This window comes from Coprinopsis cinerea, assembly GCF_000182895.1.
Source record: "Coprinopsis cinerea okayama7#130 chromosome 9 map unlocalized cont3.9, whole genome shotgun sequence".
Taxonomy (NCBI): Eukaryota; Fungi; Basidiomycota; class Agaricomycetes; order Agaricales; family Psathyrellaceae; genus Coprinopsis; species Coprinopsis cinerea.
In genome coordinates this window covers 137,263-153,211 of record NW_003307536.1, presented here as the reverse complement: position 1 = coordinate 153,211, position 15,949 = coordinate 137,263, and the positions used below count along the sequence as shown (strand labels likewise).

Here is a 15,949-nt window from a genome sequence, read left to right as displayed (position 1 = left end):
AACGGACCTATTATCATGGTCGGAAGTGGATCTACCGAAAGTCAGATCGTGTGTCCAAGCAGAGTCGTAATACCCCGAGACAGTGGCGGTATATTCAAATATTGATGAAATTGTTGCAGAGAAACTCGTAAAGGGAGAACAGTCGGTGGGCGGAGGAGATGAAGGGCAGTGGAGGACAAATGAGCTTGGGCGCTGCACACTGGATCTTGTGAATGCCTCCGAGGCCATCACAGAACCAAACATAGCCTGGCTTGGCGGATTTTGACTAGGCCTGGTAATAGACGCCGAGGGGGTATAGACGCCCAACGAATAGCCATATGAATGTGGATTCAACCATTCAGGTGTCGAAAGCGTGATATCAAGTACGTATGAGCCGTAACACACCTCGAGATTTGAATGACCTTCTAGATCGATGCAAGATTGCGAGTTCGAGTGGTACATTCGGAGGACGCATATTAGGCAGTGGTTAATTCAATGTCACTAGACAGAGCTGAGTACCTTGTTTCAAGGAAATCTATCTGGAAGACGCACTTCTTTTGGGCATCGAGCTGCGCGTCGACACTTCACGGTTGCACTCATTGCATCTGATGTGCAAAGCCACTCCGACTGAGTCGGGCTCACGTGTGCGACGCGATCACATGGTCTGGCGCGAGTCGTGGGAAATGCCCTATGCGCCCGAGGCGTGGAATTACGGCCATCGCATCTTGTCTTTGAACCACAACCATCTCTCCGATATTAAATCTCACTTTCATCCTCTTTTATCTTGCTTCCGAACGCTAACCGCCATGGACGCTGAAGTTTCGACGTGTTCAGTTGGGAAATTCTTCGAAAATTATCTTCCCACCCAGGGAGTCCCGTTCAACGCTGTTGTTGATGATCTTAAAAAGCAAAAGACACTCGTTTCTCGAGGCCGGTCTTTGGAACAGAAACCGTCCTCATCCACACAAAGGCCACTGTTCCCTCAGACTTTCAAGTCTCTTAAAACCCTGTTCCGGTCTCGCACCACCACCACCACCCGCGTCATGAAGACGCTACAAACGATCGGCAATGCTGTTCGTAAAGCCCTCGGGAGGGCCACAGACTGCGAGATCACCGACTACTCCCTCAGAGAAGAGCATAACATCCGAGAGAATGCTCAAGGATGCCTAACCTCGAACCTGGAGGACCCATTACACCCCACCGAAGTTGTGGTTCCGATGACAGTCATCGCAGACGATGGTAATTATACATCATCTGAAGAGGTGCGTGTGTTTCGCTGTCCTTGCTTGGGACTACTTATTAGAAACTGACATCCATTAGGCAAAGGCAAAACTACTGTCCCGTGCCACTGAAATCATGAATGAAGACGCTCGTCGAAGGTTTTGTTTCGGGGTATGTAGCTTCTCCTCGAAATTAAGATCCATCGATTGATTCAGTTCCAGGTCACTTGTGAACGGTCTGAGGTCACTCTCTGGCGCTTTTCCAGGTCTATTGTCATCAAGTCCACGCCTTTTGACATGACCGAGGTGCGCTTCCCATTTTGCGCGCGTTTTCGAGATTTGCACTGATACACTGCGCACTTCAGCAACCAGACCTTTTGCTTCGCCTGTTCGTCGCTCTGTTCACAGCCCCGCCACATCAGCTAGGATACGACCCTCTGGTTAACCTGCTCCCCGATCTCAACTACGTCTACCAGATCCCGTCTGATAGTTCCACAACGCCGCTCTACTTCAAAACGGTCCATCCGATCTGGGACGTCAAACCGACCTGCCTTGCTGGACGCCGCACGCGTATCTGGGAAGTCGAACAGGTCCTCTCACCGTCTGATCCGACTCGAGTTCCAGGCACACCTAACCGGGCTTTGAAGGATGTCTTCCTGAATTCGGACACGAGGACCGAATCCGACATCCAGGAAGAACTGTTCGCTGATATCGCGAAGTTTGGCCGGCACAAGAACTGGCGTTCTCGACCTCTGCTGAAGGATTTCGCCCAAACCGACCTGGAAGGGCTGGCGGAGGCATTGGAAGGGGACCTATTTAAGCAATACTTTTCGCGCATAGTCGCGAAGCACGTCGGGGAAGGCGATGTGCCTGCCCTGGACAATCCAACGGCCCCTCCGCCGAAGCGCCGTTGTCTCTTCCTGTACGAGCATGTTTGCACGGCACTGAACAACATCCCTACACTTGGTGAAGCGGTCGACATCCTCAAATCGACTCTCATCCGTACGCCATATATTGTTCATCTTCCCCTTACCCGTGGTCCTAACGCCATTTCCTTAGCTTTGCGTCTGATGTTCTGCGCGGGCTGGGTTCATCGAGACGTCAGTCCGGGCAATGTCCTAGCGTATCGAGAATCGCCTACCTCAACATGGACAGTCAAATTATCGGACCTCGAGCACGCGAAACGGTTTCCTGACCCTGGGTCAATTGGAAGGGACCCAATCACGGTAAGTTATGTCTATGCTTTTCTCTGAATCTGTTGCCTACTGATGATGTAGGGAACACCTTCCTTTATCGCGTGTGAAGTACTCGACGGCCGACACTTCTTTCCATTGATGGTCGACCCCGACAAGCTCGATCCCCCCTATCGCCCTGTACCTGTCCTCCACACCTATCAGCATGACCTGGAGTCTATTTGGTGGATCCTCTTGTGGCTTGCAACCACCCGAGTCAATCAAAACCTTCCACGACTATTCGGACAGACTTATTTCCAGCAGCGAGTCGATCTGCAGTTTGCCAGGGCGCGGTGCGTTATATTCAGGGAAAGCCTCTCCTTCGAGCCACCTATAAGGGAATCACTCCCTGAATCCCTCCAAACCTCGTTTTACAAGCGCCTCAATACATTGCGTAACAACCTATACGCCACGTACATCAATCGCAACTTGGAACGGAAACACCGTGACGTCGAGTCTTTCTCGTGGATTGTCAGCGAAGGCATGCGTCTCTTCTTCGACGGTGTCGCCCGCTCCAGGGACAAGTGGAGCGATACAGAGCTCATGACTGATACCGAGCCACGGACAACGTCCGTTGCAGCAGCTATGCTTCATCTCCAACCGCCAGCCTCCGATGCTTCAAAGAAACGTAAAAACGTTGAAGTGGCGGGACGGGCGTCGAAGCGAATGCGGACACGCCGCGTGTGCGACAACGAGGTCCCTCAGAGGAGAGGACCGACAACAAGGTCGACGACGAGGAACACCTATCGGGTGACGAGGTCTACCACAAGGTCTCCCTTACGCATCGAATCCAGACTGTCCCTAGGTGGGTAGGCAGAAACAGAGTTGGCCACATGAAAGGGAAGTGTGAGTATAGTGTGCCTTTCAATTCCAAAGGAGGGTGGCAGCCTTAGCCTCCTTTCGTGACGATTGATGTGAACCTCAAAATAGTTCACGTTCAGCGGAAACCGGATGTCGGATAGACCCTCCTCGCAATAGAGGGCTGCCAGAACTCATGTTTAGTGGACAATCGTTAGTATTGAATTTATTGTATTTAGACTTGACCCAGTTGAGAGCAGCGAGACCGCGTCTGTATCAGTCCATTAGCCAGTACACACTCAACTCCTGAATACCGAGGAGCATGCCTATGAACTATTGATGTAGTGTAGATAACAATGAGTTGTATCTATGACCCGACGGATCGCTCAATACTGGCAAATATTTGTGTCTAAACAGGTGTCTACTACATTTGTCCTCAAGTTCAGTACTGGAATAGATTGGAGTTTATTTACAGGCGCACTATATTTTTCCTCAACTGCTAATATCCAGCATGTCTCCCGGTCTCTTCGTTGAGAGGTGTTTTCGGCGAAATCGCGAGTAGTGGAGTGACCCACCCCTCATCAGGATTATATGCAAATCCAAGAACGCGAATCTCTTCCGCCGGATACCTCAGCATGAACAGCTCTTTGTTTGCTTGATTGCGAACTTGCGGTATACGCTCATCCATCACCACGTCAATCCACTGCTTCAAGTGCCTCGCTATTTCGGCAGCCCAGGTAATCCGCACCTCAGTGGACTCTCCGTCGACACCCTTACGCCGGAGCTTCCACGGCGTACAGATCTCCCCCAACGTCAAGACACCGTGTTTACTTGGACTTGCGATGGGCCCTGGCCTGACGAACCCGCAAAAATCAAGGACCAGAATTAATTTTTCCTTAGGAAGAGCAGCGTGGGGTGTGACCACGCCTTCAACGCTCACCTTCAGTCTTTGAACTGTCTCGTCGCAGACGAGGTCCGAGAGCTTGGGTGCGCGGAGGTAAGAGTTGTCGCTGAGTATAAGATTGACGATGACGCAGGGCTCTGGATTGAATTTCATTAAGCGGGGGACAGTGTAAACATAGTCAATGGGGGTGCTTGGGTCGAGGTGATTGATCACGCGAGGGCCATCTGGATGGTCGAGTTGTACGAGGGTATGTGCTGGCAGGTCAACGAGAGCGAGAGTACGGGCTGCGATGGTCGTCCAGAGGTAGGGACTGTCCTTGCTGTGGGATCTAGCAAGGGTGAGAAGGTCGATGTCAGCTCGAGGTCCAGATTCTATGAGTCTCCACTCGTTTGCCATTATTGCTTTGGATTAAACTCAGGCAAGGATCTAGGTCGATGGTAGTGCTTATTCGACTGGGGCAGGTAGAGGATCGCTTTATATATGTCCACGGCAGTCAAAGCGCAAGACCAATGGGCTGCGCATTTTCTCACGGTGGGGTTCATGGAACAAAGGGACCAGGGAGTCAAGGTAGTAAGCGCGCGTTCACCATAATTTGGACAATGGTCGCTACTGTGACGACGAGCTTGGATCATATCTCATTTCATTTCACGCTTTCGTTGCCGTCGCACAATGAGCTTCATTGACCTCCGCACTTTTTACGCAGCAAGGTCCGCTTGCGAGACACTCCGGGACCGTAGGTATTTTTGCAACCACCTGCAACAATGGTATGCTAACCTTTGGTATTTTTATTCCATCAGAGAGCTCACTGGCAGGCGCTCCATAGCCATTTGAAATGGTAAGAACGCCCATGGTTATCAGTCCTATCACCACTCCTGAACTGCGGGTTCACCAACACTGTATGAAAAGTAAGTGGTATTGCAAGTACACTTTAATCGAAAGTAAAAACACGAGGTGTGATGCTACAAACACGGATAGTATGATTACTTCAAACGGTGTTTCTTCCTCGTCTCTTCTTCTTGAAGGCGACGAGTGGTAGATCTTGTAATACGACCTTCACTCTTCGCCATGGATCTAGTTACTGGGCCACTGCGACGAGGAACAATGGCGGGAGTGCAGAGTGGGTTCGGCCGGGCCCTCTTACGAGGTCTTCCTTCTTGATCGGGATCCGCTGGGAGACCAGATTCCTGATGGGAGTGCGGAGGGAGCGCTGAGCGAGGTTCAGAATCAACTGGGAGCTCGACGTGCGCCCATTCGTTCCTGCAAGCTTCGGCATCATCGAAAAAGGTGTTGAAGGCTTGACTTATGATCCATGAATAGGATGATATGTCGCTGCATTTTCGATCCCAGTTCCGTGCAGTATACTGAGCATAGATCATATCCCAGTAGATCTCTCGGTGCGCAGAGAAGGGAAACGAGAACTTCAATTAGAAGGTCGGGGTTCTGGACAGCGCCTATCAGTAACAGTTCCAATAGCTACGGCGGTGCGCGATAGAAACGTACCTCGGTCATATCAAATGGCGTCGACTTGATGTAGAAAGATCTCGTAAATTTCCACAAATTCACTTTAGATCCTTCAAATGTGACCTAAGGGATTAGTTAGAGCCTCATACCGGACGTACAGATAAATTCAAACCAACTTACCGCAAAGCAAAACCTTCGACCGGCGTCGCTGTTCATGATTTTCCCAACGAGGGACAGAAGAATAAAATCAATCTGGCGTAGGACTGTTAGAATACTAGGAAAGGATCGTAGAAGGCACTTGACGTACTTGATTGGACGTGAGGTGGACGTCGTGGCTGTCGATGCCCATAATTGGCACTAGGGCATTGGTAGCATCCACGGGGCCCTCCCAATTACAGGTGATGCAACCATGGGTCGTAGATTCAATGTCCTTTTCCAGCATAATATGGCTGTTGCTGATCTCACTACGAAAGAACCTTGATAGGGCTTTACGAATGGCGCTAGAAATCGATTGGAGCGTCTTCATGACGCGACTTGGTTTGGTAATGGTGCCAGGTCGGAACAGTGTTTGGAAAGACTTAAAGGTGTGAGAGAAACGGGTTTTCCGGTGGAGTTCAGACGAGCGCTGGTGCTTATTGAACGATATAGTGTTAGAGACCCCCCGGTTCACAAGTATTTTTCGTTTCTTCAAGTCTTGAACGACTGCATCGAGCTCGACTGGGGCACTGGGTAGCTCTTGCTCGACAAAGTCTGTGATACCCATAAATGACACGTCAATATCCATTGTGGCGCTCTGATTAGAGGTGTAGGGAGAATGATCGAATAAATGAGGTTGAAAGCAAGCTTGGATCTGGGGATGGTGGTCGTGTTTAAGCAAGAGGCGCCTCGCGATTCCAACGGAGTCCCATCAGTTGGCAACATTGCCTTTCCCACGATCAACTGTGATCAAGCCGAATCACACCTTCAAGTTCAAGTTGGTAGGAGTACTCCAAACTAGTTGCTCAAGGGTTCAGATCATGCAGCAGGGAAACATAAGCCATTGAGTAAAATTAAACGGCCAAAATGCGCTATTTTCCAATGCCACAATATTCTACAAGCGGCGTTTCTTCTGTTTCTCTTCTTCTTGAAGCCAGCGGGTGGTGGATCTTGTGATTCGACCCTCGTTCCTTGTCATGGACCGAGTTTTTGGGCCAGTCCAGCGGGGAACAATGGGACGTTCCTCCGCTGCATTGATTCGAACTCTCTTTGACGCTCTACCCTCCTCCCCCGAATCCCTGGCTCTTCGCTTAATCGGTGGTGTGACGTCGTCACCTTGGTTGAGAGAAGACGATGGGGGCGGTGGGGGAGGCGAAACTTTGCGAGGTTTCGAGTCCACCATGAGGGCAATATCACCCCACCTGTCCTTGCACTCATCGACAGCATCAAAGAACTTGTTGAACGCCTTGCTCATAATCCACGAGTACGAAGAGGGGTCGTGGTACCTCGCCTCCTTGTTCCTGGATATATATTGCTCGTAGAGGTCTTTCCGCAGGTTCTCGAGGGTGCTGACGAACCTGGAGCGAAGCAACGATGTTGGGCGAAGGGACTTCTCCAAGTCGGTTTGGATGTAGAGCGGCTTTGTAAACGCTCGGTAGCGGGCAAGAGCGTACCCGTGGTCAACGCGCTGTTGAAAGTATGTCTTTCCAAATTCCCGGGGTACCTCTTGGTCAATGCGCATGGAAATCAGCCAGAGGATGATCCAGAAGATGGATTCTAGGTCGTGTTGGAAGCTGTGTACGATTGGGACATACTTGTACGACCACGAAGGGAATTTTGGATCGGCGGTTGCAGGGAAAAGCTGATAGCCGTAGATGATTTCATAGGCAATGAAGTACGGCGTACCCTATCGTCATTAATATGAGTCAGAATGGACGTTAGCGTGCAAGAATGGGCAGACGACGTACCGTCACATTTTTCTCCCCAGGTGACTCGGGATCAGGGAACCTCTTTGCGTGCTCGAGGTCGGAGAGTTTTACCACCCAAGGCTCATCGGATGTCGCTCGAAGGGCGAGGATGTTCCCGGGGCTGACATCGCGGTGGACCCATCCAGCGCAGAACATTAGGTGCAGTGCTATTGGGAAGGCATCAGCAGGACCGTTAAAAGATATTAGAAATAGAGGACATACGTATGAGCGCTTGTTTCAGGATCTCTACGGCATCTCCAAGGACGGGAATGTCGTTAAGAGCGGTGCAGACGTGCTCGTACACGAATAGACAGCGTCGTTTTGGTGGGGGTGGTGTATCTTCAGAAGCGGATGAGGGCGACAAAGAGGCAAAGACACCACCGACTTCATCAGCAGCCCCGACGTGCTTCGCGATGATACACGAAAAGAAACGCTTGAATTTCTCGCCCTCCAACGTATCTGCCAGCGCGTCAATGTCGGATCGAGGGAAGTCCCTCAGCAAGGGCCGAGAGGTCCATGAGTCATCTGCGGCCAAATTGGCTATGTCGGCGAAAAGCTCTTCCTGGATGTCGGACTCGGTGCGCATGCCAGAGTCCAGGAAGACGTCCTTCAACACCCTGGTGGGCGTACCTGGGACGCGTACGGGATTCGCCACGGACTCCACCTGCTCAACCTCCCAGACGCGCAAGCATCGACCAGTGACGTAGGAAGCCTGCGTGTCACAGATAGAGGCAATGGTTCTGTAATAACGTGGACCTGTATCGCCATCGGAGGGCATCTCGTAGATGTAGTTTTCATCGGGGAGCAGGGTGACGAGAGGATCGTATCCCAGTAGATCATTTCGTGCGCCGAGAAGAGAAACGAAAAGTTGGATTAGCAGATCGGGGTACTGAGGCGAGTCGGTCAGTAAAGCTTTTGAGAGTCACATCAGAAATTGAAACCAACCTCGGACATGTCGAACGCGGTCGACTTGATATGCAGGGACCTAGTAAACTTCCACAATGTTACTTCAGGGCCTTCGAATGTGACCTAAAGGTGCATGAGTATCCCATACTCGGTGCATGATGGGGCTAGGAACCAACGTACCGCGAAGCAAAACTTTCTACGGGCGTCCTTGTTCATGATTCGCGCAATGAGAGACATAAGAATGAAGTCAATCTGGCGGCGCACTGTTAGAATACCGGGCATAAGGAGAGAACTTTCACATACCTCCTTGGGTGAGAGGTGGACGTCGCCACTGTCGATACCCATAATTGGTACTAGGACGTCCGTGGAACGCACGGGGCCGTCCAGTTTCGAAGTTATACATCCGTGGACGGTGGATTCGATGTTATCCTCCAGCCTGAGAGCATAGTCCGCAACCTCACAGTTCGTTACCCTTGCCAGCGCACTACGAACGGTGGCTACGATTGTTTGGAGGGTCTTCATGACCCGGCTGGGTTTGGTGGTAGTGTCAGATTGGAACAAGGTCTTGAATTTTTTGAAGGTATGAGATAGCACTCGTGGCGAGGGATGACCAGATGAGGATTGTTTCTGGCTCGACGATTTGACCTTAGATCTTCCCCTATAAACAAGCGCTTTTCGTTTCTTGAGGTCTGCAACGACCACATCCAGCTCGACTTGGCGCTCGGGTAGTTGCTGTTCGATAAACTTTTCGATACCCAAAGACACGACATCGGAACCCATGATGTGTAACATTTAGTGAGCTGAGAGTCTCTAGTCAGACAAAATATTGTGGAAATGAGGTTTGGATCTGGAGATGGTGGTTGAACTTGAACAAGACGCGCCTCGCGTGTTTGATCACGAGTTCCATAGCCTCGGAGGCCATTCCCACGATCACGCCGGATGCCCCCACCTGATTGGCGCTCAATCTCAGGCTCTTCTTTCCCTTAACGCCGCCTCAAAATATCGTTTATCAACCATTCTGTATTTTACACCTCGCTATCTGCTTCGAATTCTCTTAACCCAAGGCCCATTCAGTGGTTTGGGGAAGATTACTATGTGGATGGGGGCCAGCCTCAGGCTGCAGATTTGAAAGGGCACTCAGCGCGCTCTAGTGGCTTCACTTAACTACATACATGTCTATGTAAATACAGCGCTCAAATGAGGATGCTGTATGCACCACAGCAATAGAGCAGTGGTCTATCAGTTGGCACAGCCCTGGCCAGGGGAGGGGCGCTAACGCCATGAAATATATTTGCGTGCTCAAGCGCCTAACCACCCCCATTCTCCCTGGAATTAACTCTTTGACCTAAATCAATGTACTTGGAGACATTGGGCGCACCGGTCTCGTCAATTTCGCTGAACAGCAAGACTGCTCAAAGAAGCGCCGAATCAGCGCCCATTTCAGTGCCGGGGCTCGGCCGATGTTTGTTCTGATTGATGGGCTGATTTTCCGTCAGCGAAGTTCGGTGCAACGCAGTGCGGGACCCACAACATCATGTCGCTGCTCACCTCCCTCACAATTCACTCCTGGGCGCTCCGTTCTCCTCGCTATCACTTTCGTCCTCGAGGCTGCTGTGACGCTGACAGGGGTGGGTTGGTTGTCATACAGCGCACGACCATTTCTCGGCAAGTGATTACGGGTCCAGGCTGCATACTGGGGGTTGGACTTGGGCGAAGCGCTGACACCCGCCCACAAATCAACATCTATCGAAGGGGAAGAAGAGCCAAGCGGAGGAGATAACCATCTGTGCACGGTCCTTATCCCACGTTCGGATTAGGAGGGCTTTTTGGATTCGACGGGTCATTTCTGGAGTTTGGCGGTCGGAGACGTGTGGGTACCGATTTTCTTCGAGGATCGTTATCACTGACTTGCTTCTCCAACTAGTTGCCACACTTCTTCGTCTGCTCACAGCCGGTTGTCTGTGCTGTATCGCTGTTGGATTCGTGTTTTATTGCGGTTCTATTGGTGTTATAATCACTTCTGTGGGCGATCGAGGGATAGGGTTGGATCAATATCATACATACCGCGCCACGCACTGCCGACGCCGACACCACACCCTTCGATCCATGTTCACACCACCAAGAACCGGTTAACAGCCCCCACCACACCGCACTTCGACATCGACGGCTACATCTAGTCGCAAACGACCACCTACACCCCCACCCGCGGTCGCGTCCACAACCTTTGACGACATCGGACAACCCCTGCCGTGATTCATCGACTCTACGCTTTACTCGCACACACGCTAGGGACCAAACCGGCCACACACGCTCAGGGACGACACCACGAGGCTCGTAGCCTCCACACACACACACGATAAAGCGAGGATGAAGATCATCAAGTTCGTCACGACGACCTCGAAGCGCATATCGCGACATGCCAGCTTGGTCGTTCAGAACATCAACCGGCACCGACCAGCGCTTCTGGCCCAAGGCGCGGTCGTCGAGAGTAACGAGCAGATTGTCGAGGACGTTGGGGAGAGAGATGACGCTGAGGGATGGGAGAAGGGGACAGAAAGTCGAGTTCAGGGCGATGTGAAGCATCGAGAGCAGGGTTGCGAGAAAGATAGCGAGGCAGAGGACCAAGGAGTAGGCAAGGGCATAGAAGCGGCGCGGGAGGTAGTCGAAATCGCGGAGAAACTACGCGATGAGTGTGTCGAACATACGGTATACGCTGGAAGACGGAGAGCGCTATTGATTGGGATTCAGTTTTATCAGGACCAGCCGTCTCCTTCGTCTCAACCAAAGTCTCAGACCAGCACCGACGGTCAGCCGACGACAAACTCCCATGGGATGGCTCCTGAAGGGTCAGCAGTGGCTGGGATTCGAGAAGGCGATGCTGCACCAGCAACACGAGGGGTTATCCCTCCGATTGCAGACCCCGTTCCCCCTCTCCCACTCTCTGACGGCCATCTCACTTCGACCTCTCCCTCTCCCTCAACAGTCCCAGTTACGACTTCAATCTCATCTTCAACGCCGGCGATGGCCACGGGAACATCTGCAACGGTTTCTGCAAAATCTCCAGGACCTGCCTCGACACCTAAAACAACGACGCATCAAGACGCAGTACAAACGCTTTCTCGGACAGCAACGTCTCTGACATCCGTCACTCCACCCCCTCCTCGAACGGGTACGTCGACGTCGAAGGATCTAGCCGCTTCTTCGACGACCTTGGTTTCGAAAGCGAAAGCCGCGGGAACCAAACTTGCCTCGTCGGTCGCTAGTATCGGTCGCTCGAGCGGAACGACTACCAGCACGGGTCCAGAGGTGGCCAATTCCGGACACAAGAAGGCAGCATCGAGTGCGAGTTCGGAGGCAGTGGAGGGTGTAAGTGAGCTGGACGAGTTGAAGGGGTGCCATAACGATGTGGCCGATATGAGGAAGGTTTTAATTGGTGAGTTTATCATTTCACTCGCGTTAACTAGCCTTCTCACTTCCTCGAATTTAGAGCTGTATGCGTACAAGCCCGAAGATATCATCGTCATGCTGGACCAACCTGCCTCGCCCTGGTCTTCCGACCCGTCGTCATCGTCGCCTGATTCCAACCAGCCTGAGACGAATGAGAAGAATTTTACAGGTGCAGATCGAAGCCTTGTGCCGACGAAAGACAACATACTACGCGAGCTTGAGAGGTTCACGGAGGATGTGAAAGCTGGAGATCGATTATTCTTCTTCTGTGCGTCTGTCTGCTTATCCTGTTGAGACTGTACGCGCTAACGACTTACTGCATATGTTTCCTCTCATGTCGCCAATGTCGATTAATCCCGGACCCACCCACATATCATTGTACCCGCCCCCGTTCGACGATCGTCAATTGCGGATCACTTCGCCGCCAACTGGAACCCATGATCAACCCACTTCAACGACGAACCATCCATTGCCTGGACCCTGGTCTTGGTATGGACGACAGTCGCTGGCCACTCGATGCAGGAACCAACGGACGCGCCTGATGAAGAGGATGGTATGGATGAACGTGCGTTTATCTCCTTTTTTCCTTCTTCGCCCACCCCATGCCTTCCTTTTCTACCTGGTCTAATTGCCATTCCAACGCGAAACTAACGATTCGTCTGGCAGTCATCATAACGTCGGACCACCTCCGCATCAGAGACGACACCCTTCGCGCTTTACTCGTTGACCGGCTACCTGTTGGAGCGACGCTCTTTGCGGTGTTTGATTCGTGCCATAGTGCTAGTTTGTTGGGTGAGTTCTCGTTTCGTTTTAGTGCTGTGTGCTTGGAGTCTGTTGGTAGTGCATGGTGGCGGTGTGGGCGACTCGAAGGTCTCTGGATGGTTAAATGCGTGAAGGAGGAGGGCTCGAGAGGACCCGAGGCGAGGGAAGGCTGTCATATAAAGTCGGATAGGGATTGACTGAGACGGGACTGACGAGATGGGATGTCTCGACTAGTAGGCTGGTCCTTCGCAAATCCCCTGTCTCATCTCATCATCGATCTCTGGATCACCCCCTTTTACTTTTCACTCACGCGTTTCCCTTTGTTTTCTGCTTGCACTTCTCAAACCAAGCGTCGGGGACGTTTAGCTGACCAACGTTCATCTTGATAACATTTAGATCTCCCGCACTTTAGGTGCAATCGGTGTTATGTGCCGTGGCGGAACAAGGGGAGGAGAAAGTCGTTCACATTGTGGAACAATCAAAGTGAGTCGGTTGACTAGGCTTCATTTTCATATCTTTATTTCTCGTACTTCAGTCCGCAAAGATGCTCGTCCATTGTCGCCAAATCCGCAACCCACACGTCGGAGATTCCCTGGACTACCTGTGCCTGTGCGGAAGAGGAGGAAGAGGGCGAGTCAGTATGGGCCTGGGGAGTTGGTTTTGCCTCCGGCTCCGGGAGAAGGTGCCGGAGGGGGTTTGGCTACTGTTCAAGAAGATGGCAGTGGAGAGTCGATTGAGCGTGCGGCAGTCGAAGGACGTACGAGAGGTGGCGGAGGGGAGAGAGAAGGGTTCTCGGCTATACCTGCGTCCGCTCCACCTACGGTGACTCGGCACGCTCTCCCTCCTCATTTCCAACACCCCCATCAGCAACACCAGCAACATCCCCCCTCTTCTGCGACGAGGTGTGAGAGGAAGCTGTGGAACCGTGGGTCGATTGATCAGGTGGTGATGGACCAGATTGCTGCTGGAGGTGCGATTGGGAGCGCTACTGCTGGGCCAGAAACGACGACGACGACGACGCACGCCAATCGATCGAGTGTACCCAATGGAGTTGTCGCGCCAGACCGGGAGGGTTCTACGACCAATCCAACCTCGGTGGAATCCACAAACGCGTTGGCGAACGGGCATGTGGTGGAGGGTCCCAGTCCCAGTCCGAGCTCTAGCGTGATGACAATCGCGCCTGTTATGGCTCGTACGGGCAGTCGAGGGCCGCCCCTGCGTATCCAGACAGGGTCAACAGACGCGTATACGCCTACCTCACCTCGTCCGATTTCGTATGCCCAGGCCGTCACCATGGGCGCGAAAAGCTCCGCTTCCTTTACCCAAGGAACTCGAGGTGTACCAAGCTCGGCTTCCCTCGCACAAGGTCCTGTGGGTGTGTCGTCGGGGAGGAAGGTTGGGGCGAGACGGAATGCGGTGGACGAGATGCATTCGTCGCGAGAGGGTGTTGGTGGTGCTGGGTCTGTTAGGGAGAGCCTGGCAAGTATGGGGCCTATTAAGGAGAGTCCTGCTGGGTCGAGGAAGGGGTCGTTGGGCGGAGGAGTCGACCCCTCTAGTGCTCCTCCCATCAGCGGACACGGCTTTCAAGACTTTCGAGGACCGGCGCAGCAGTTCCAGCCCACCCCTCCGTCGCACTATGCCAACGCCAACGGTGCCGCTAACCCTCGAAGTCGCCGCCAGTCTCGTAAAACCGACGATACGATTCTTACTTCGACGTCCGGTCATAGTAGTGGGGTTTACTACTACTCGTCGTCAGAGGAGGGTGGGGGGAGTGTACCGTGGTTCTTTCCTCATCGGGAGGTTGTTACCGAGGAAGTCGAGGAGGTCGTCGGAGTGGATGGGGAGGATGAGGTGGAGATGAAGATGGAGGTGGCCCAAGTGTTAGAGTTGGAGGCTGGGCTGGGGTCCGCGAGAGGGGTGCCTACTGGGCGGCATTTGGATCCTGACGCACACGCCGACTCCGGGGGTGTCGGGAATGCCAACAGCAAGACCCGTCCTCGTGCCATCTCGGAAGCCATCAAATCCTTTGTGGTGGAGAGGGGGAGGGAGATTAAGCGCGAGGTTGGGGGTGTCGTTGAACGCGGGCGGGCGTTGGTTCGGAACCGGCATGCGTCTGATTCTAGGCGACTAGAGTCCTCTGGGGTACAAACTGCGACGGTTGGGGGACTCCAGAATGGGGAATTGCACTCCACCGCGAATGCTACACCTCCACCTGCGCACTCATTGGACTGCGCACCCACGAACGGAGAGTGCGCTTGTGGTAGTCGCCGATTTACGACAGGTGGGGAACGTCGACGGAAGAAGAGGGTGCGGAAGGAGGTGGTCAGGCGGTATTTGAGCCCGAAGGGGTTGTTCTGTACGGGGTGGTGTGAAGCGCATAAGAAGCCTTGGAGTGGGAGGGGGGAGGCTGGCTTTGTCGTACGTGTTGTTTCACCTTTTTCACATTTACCCTGGTCATCTAACTTGGCCGCGGAACTGTAGGTTTGTTTCTCTGCCGCGAAGGATGGACAGGAATCTCGGGAAGATGTCAATGGGGCGTCTATGACGCAGGCTTTAATATCCATCTTGCGTATGTTATTCCTCTCGCTTGTTTGAGCTGGTAATTCTGAGATTAACGCGTTTATTATTTTTAGGGGAAGACCCGCATCCGACGCTTGATACTCTTCTTTGTCGAGTCAGGTTGGTATTCTTCATCACCTGGGTTGAAACGACGCCCTAATGACATTTTTAATAGCCACAGCCTCCACGCATCCTACGTCAACATGCACTCATTAACACGAAATTTTCGTCGAAGGGTCCGGGAATGGAACCGTAAGCACGTGGCAAGGGGCGGGAAGCCGGTTGAGCCCAGGTATAAGGGTGAGATGGATAACTTTCAGGATCCACAGATTAGCAGTTTGTATCCGCTGGATACGAAGAGGGAGTTTTGGGCGCCGTGAGGATGGATGTTTCGAGGAGGGTAGTGTTGGTTTTGGATCGGGGGATTGCGCCCAGAGTGGAAGAGGGGTGGCGACATTATGGATCTCGTTTTGTTTCTCGTTCAGGTTTTCTCCTATGCATGCTTTCGTTTTGGGGGTTCTGGGCACATGTAGTTGGAAGTTACGGCTACGAAGGGTTTGTTTAGTTGTTCCATGTATTGATAATTGTATGTAGCTTAATCTAATTGATATCGAACATTCGTCAATAGTAGTTCTCACCCGCATTAGATTTCCGTTGGGGTTTGGCCTTACATACGGGGTAACGTGTGTAGAAGGTTAAACTTGACTCGAACCAAGTAGCCGGAGAATGAGGGTTTGG

General features: G+C 52.4%; 6 protein-coding genes across 6 annotated transcripts; 3 read left to right on the top strand and 3 right to left on the bottom strand.

Annotated features, from left to right (window-relative positions):
• Window positions 1-785: 785 nt before the first annotated feature.
• On the top strand, window positions 786-3,244 carry CC1G_07022 (other/FunK1 protein kinase; the record flags this gene model as incomplete). Its single annotated transcript, XM_001831919.2, has 6 exons — window positions 786-1,241; window positions 1,300-1,371; window positions 1,422-1,505; window positions 1,565-2,201; window positions 2,259-2,425; window positions 2,477-3,244. The coding sequence occupies 6 exons, from the start codon at window positions 786-788 to the stop codon at window positions 3,242-3,244; spliced, it is 2,184 nt and encodes a 727-aa protein (XP_001831971.2).
• Window positions 3,245-3,728: 484 nt separating this feature from the next.
• On the bottom strand, window positions 3,729-4,529 carry CC1G_07021 (hypothetical protein; the record flags this gene model as incomplete). Its single annotated transcript, XM_001831918.1, has 1 exon — window positions 3,729-4,529. One exon carries the CDS (start codon window positions 4,527-4,529, stop codon window positions 3,729-3,731), a length of 801 nt encoding a protein of 266 aa, XP_001831970.1.
• A 584-nt stretch (window positions 4,530-5,113) lies between these two features.
• CC1G_07020 (other/FunK1 protein kinase) lies at window positions 5,114-6,378 on the bottom strand (the record flags this gene model as incomplete). Its single annotated transcript, XM_001831917.2, has 4 exons — window positions 5,114-5,551; window positions 5,634-5,717; window positions 5,775-5,846; window positions 5,902-6,378. The coding sequence occupies 4 exons, from the start codon at window positions 6,376-6,378 to the stop codon at window positions 5,114-5,116; spliced, it is 1,071 nt and encodes a 356-aa protein (XP_001831969.2).
• A 306-nt stretch (window positions 6,379-6,684) lies between these two features.
• Window positions 6,685-9,223, bottom strand: CC1G_07019 (other/FunK1 protein kinase; the record flags this gene model as incomplete). The annotated part of the gene is made up of 6 exons (XM_001831916.2): window positions 6,685-7,476; window positions 7,538-7,704; window positions 7,760-8,426; window positions 8,483-8,566; window positions 8,624-8,695; window positions 8,747-9,223. 6 exons carry the CDS (start codon window positions 9,221-9,223, stop codon window positions 6,685-6,687), a joined length of 2,259 nt encoding a protein of 752 aa, XP_001831968.2.
• Window positions 9,224-9,977: 754 nt separating this feature from the next.
• Window positions 9,978-12,184, top strand: CC1G_15112 (hypothetical protein; the record flags this gene model as incomplete). Its single annotated transcript, XM_002910425.1, has 4 exons — window positions 9,978-10,071; window positions 10,368-10,465; window positions 10,733-11,876; window positions 11,931-12,184. The coding sequence occupies 4 exons, from the start codon at window positions 9,978-9,980 to the stop codon at window positions 12,182-12,184; spliced, it is 1,590 nt and encodes a 529-aa protein (XP_002910471.1).
• Window positions 12,185-12,776: 592 nt separating this feature from the next.
• On the top strand, window positions 12,777-15,591 carry CC1G_15111 (hypothetical protein; the record flags this gene model as incomplete). The annotated part of the gene is made up of 6 exons (XM_002910424.1): window positions 12,777-12,823; window positions 13,065-13,135; window positions 13,188-15,070; window positions 15,134-15,221; window positions 15,286-15,331; window positions 15,387-15,591. The coding sequence occupies 6 exons, from the start codon at window positions 12,777-12,779 to the stop codon at window positions 15,589-15,591; spliced, it is 2,340 nt and encodes a 779-aa protein (XP_002910470.1).
• Between the last annotated feature and the right edge of the window lie 358 nt (window positions 15,592-15,949).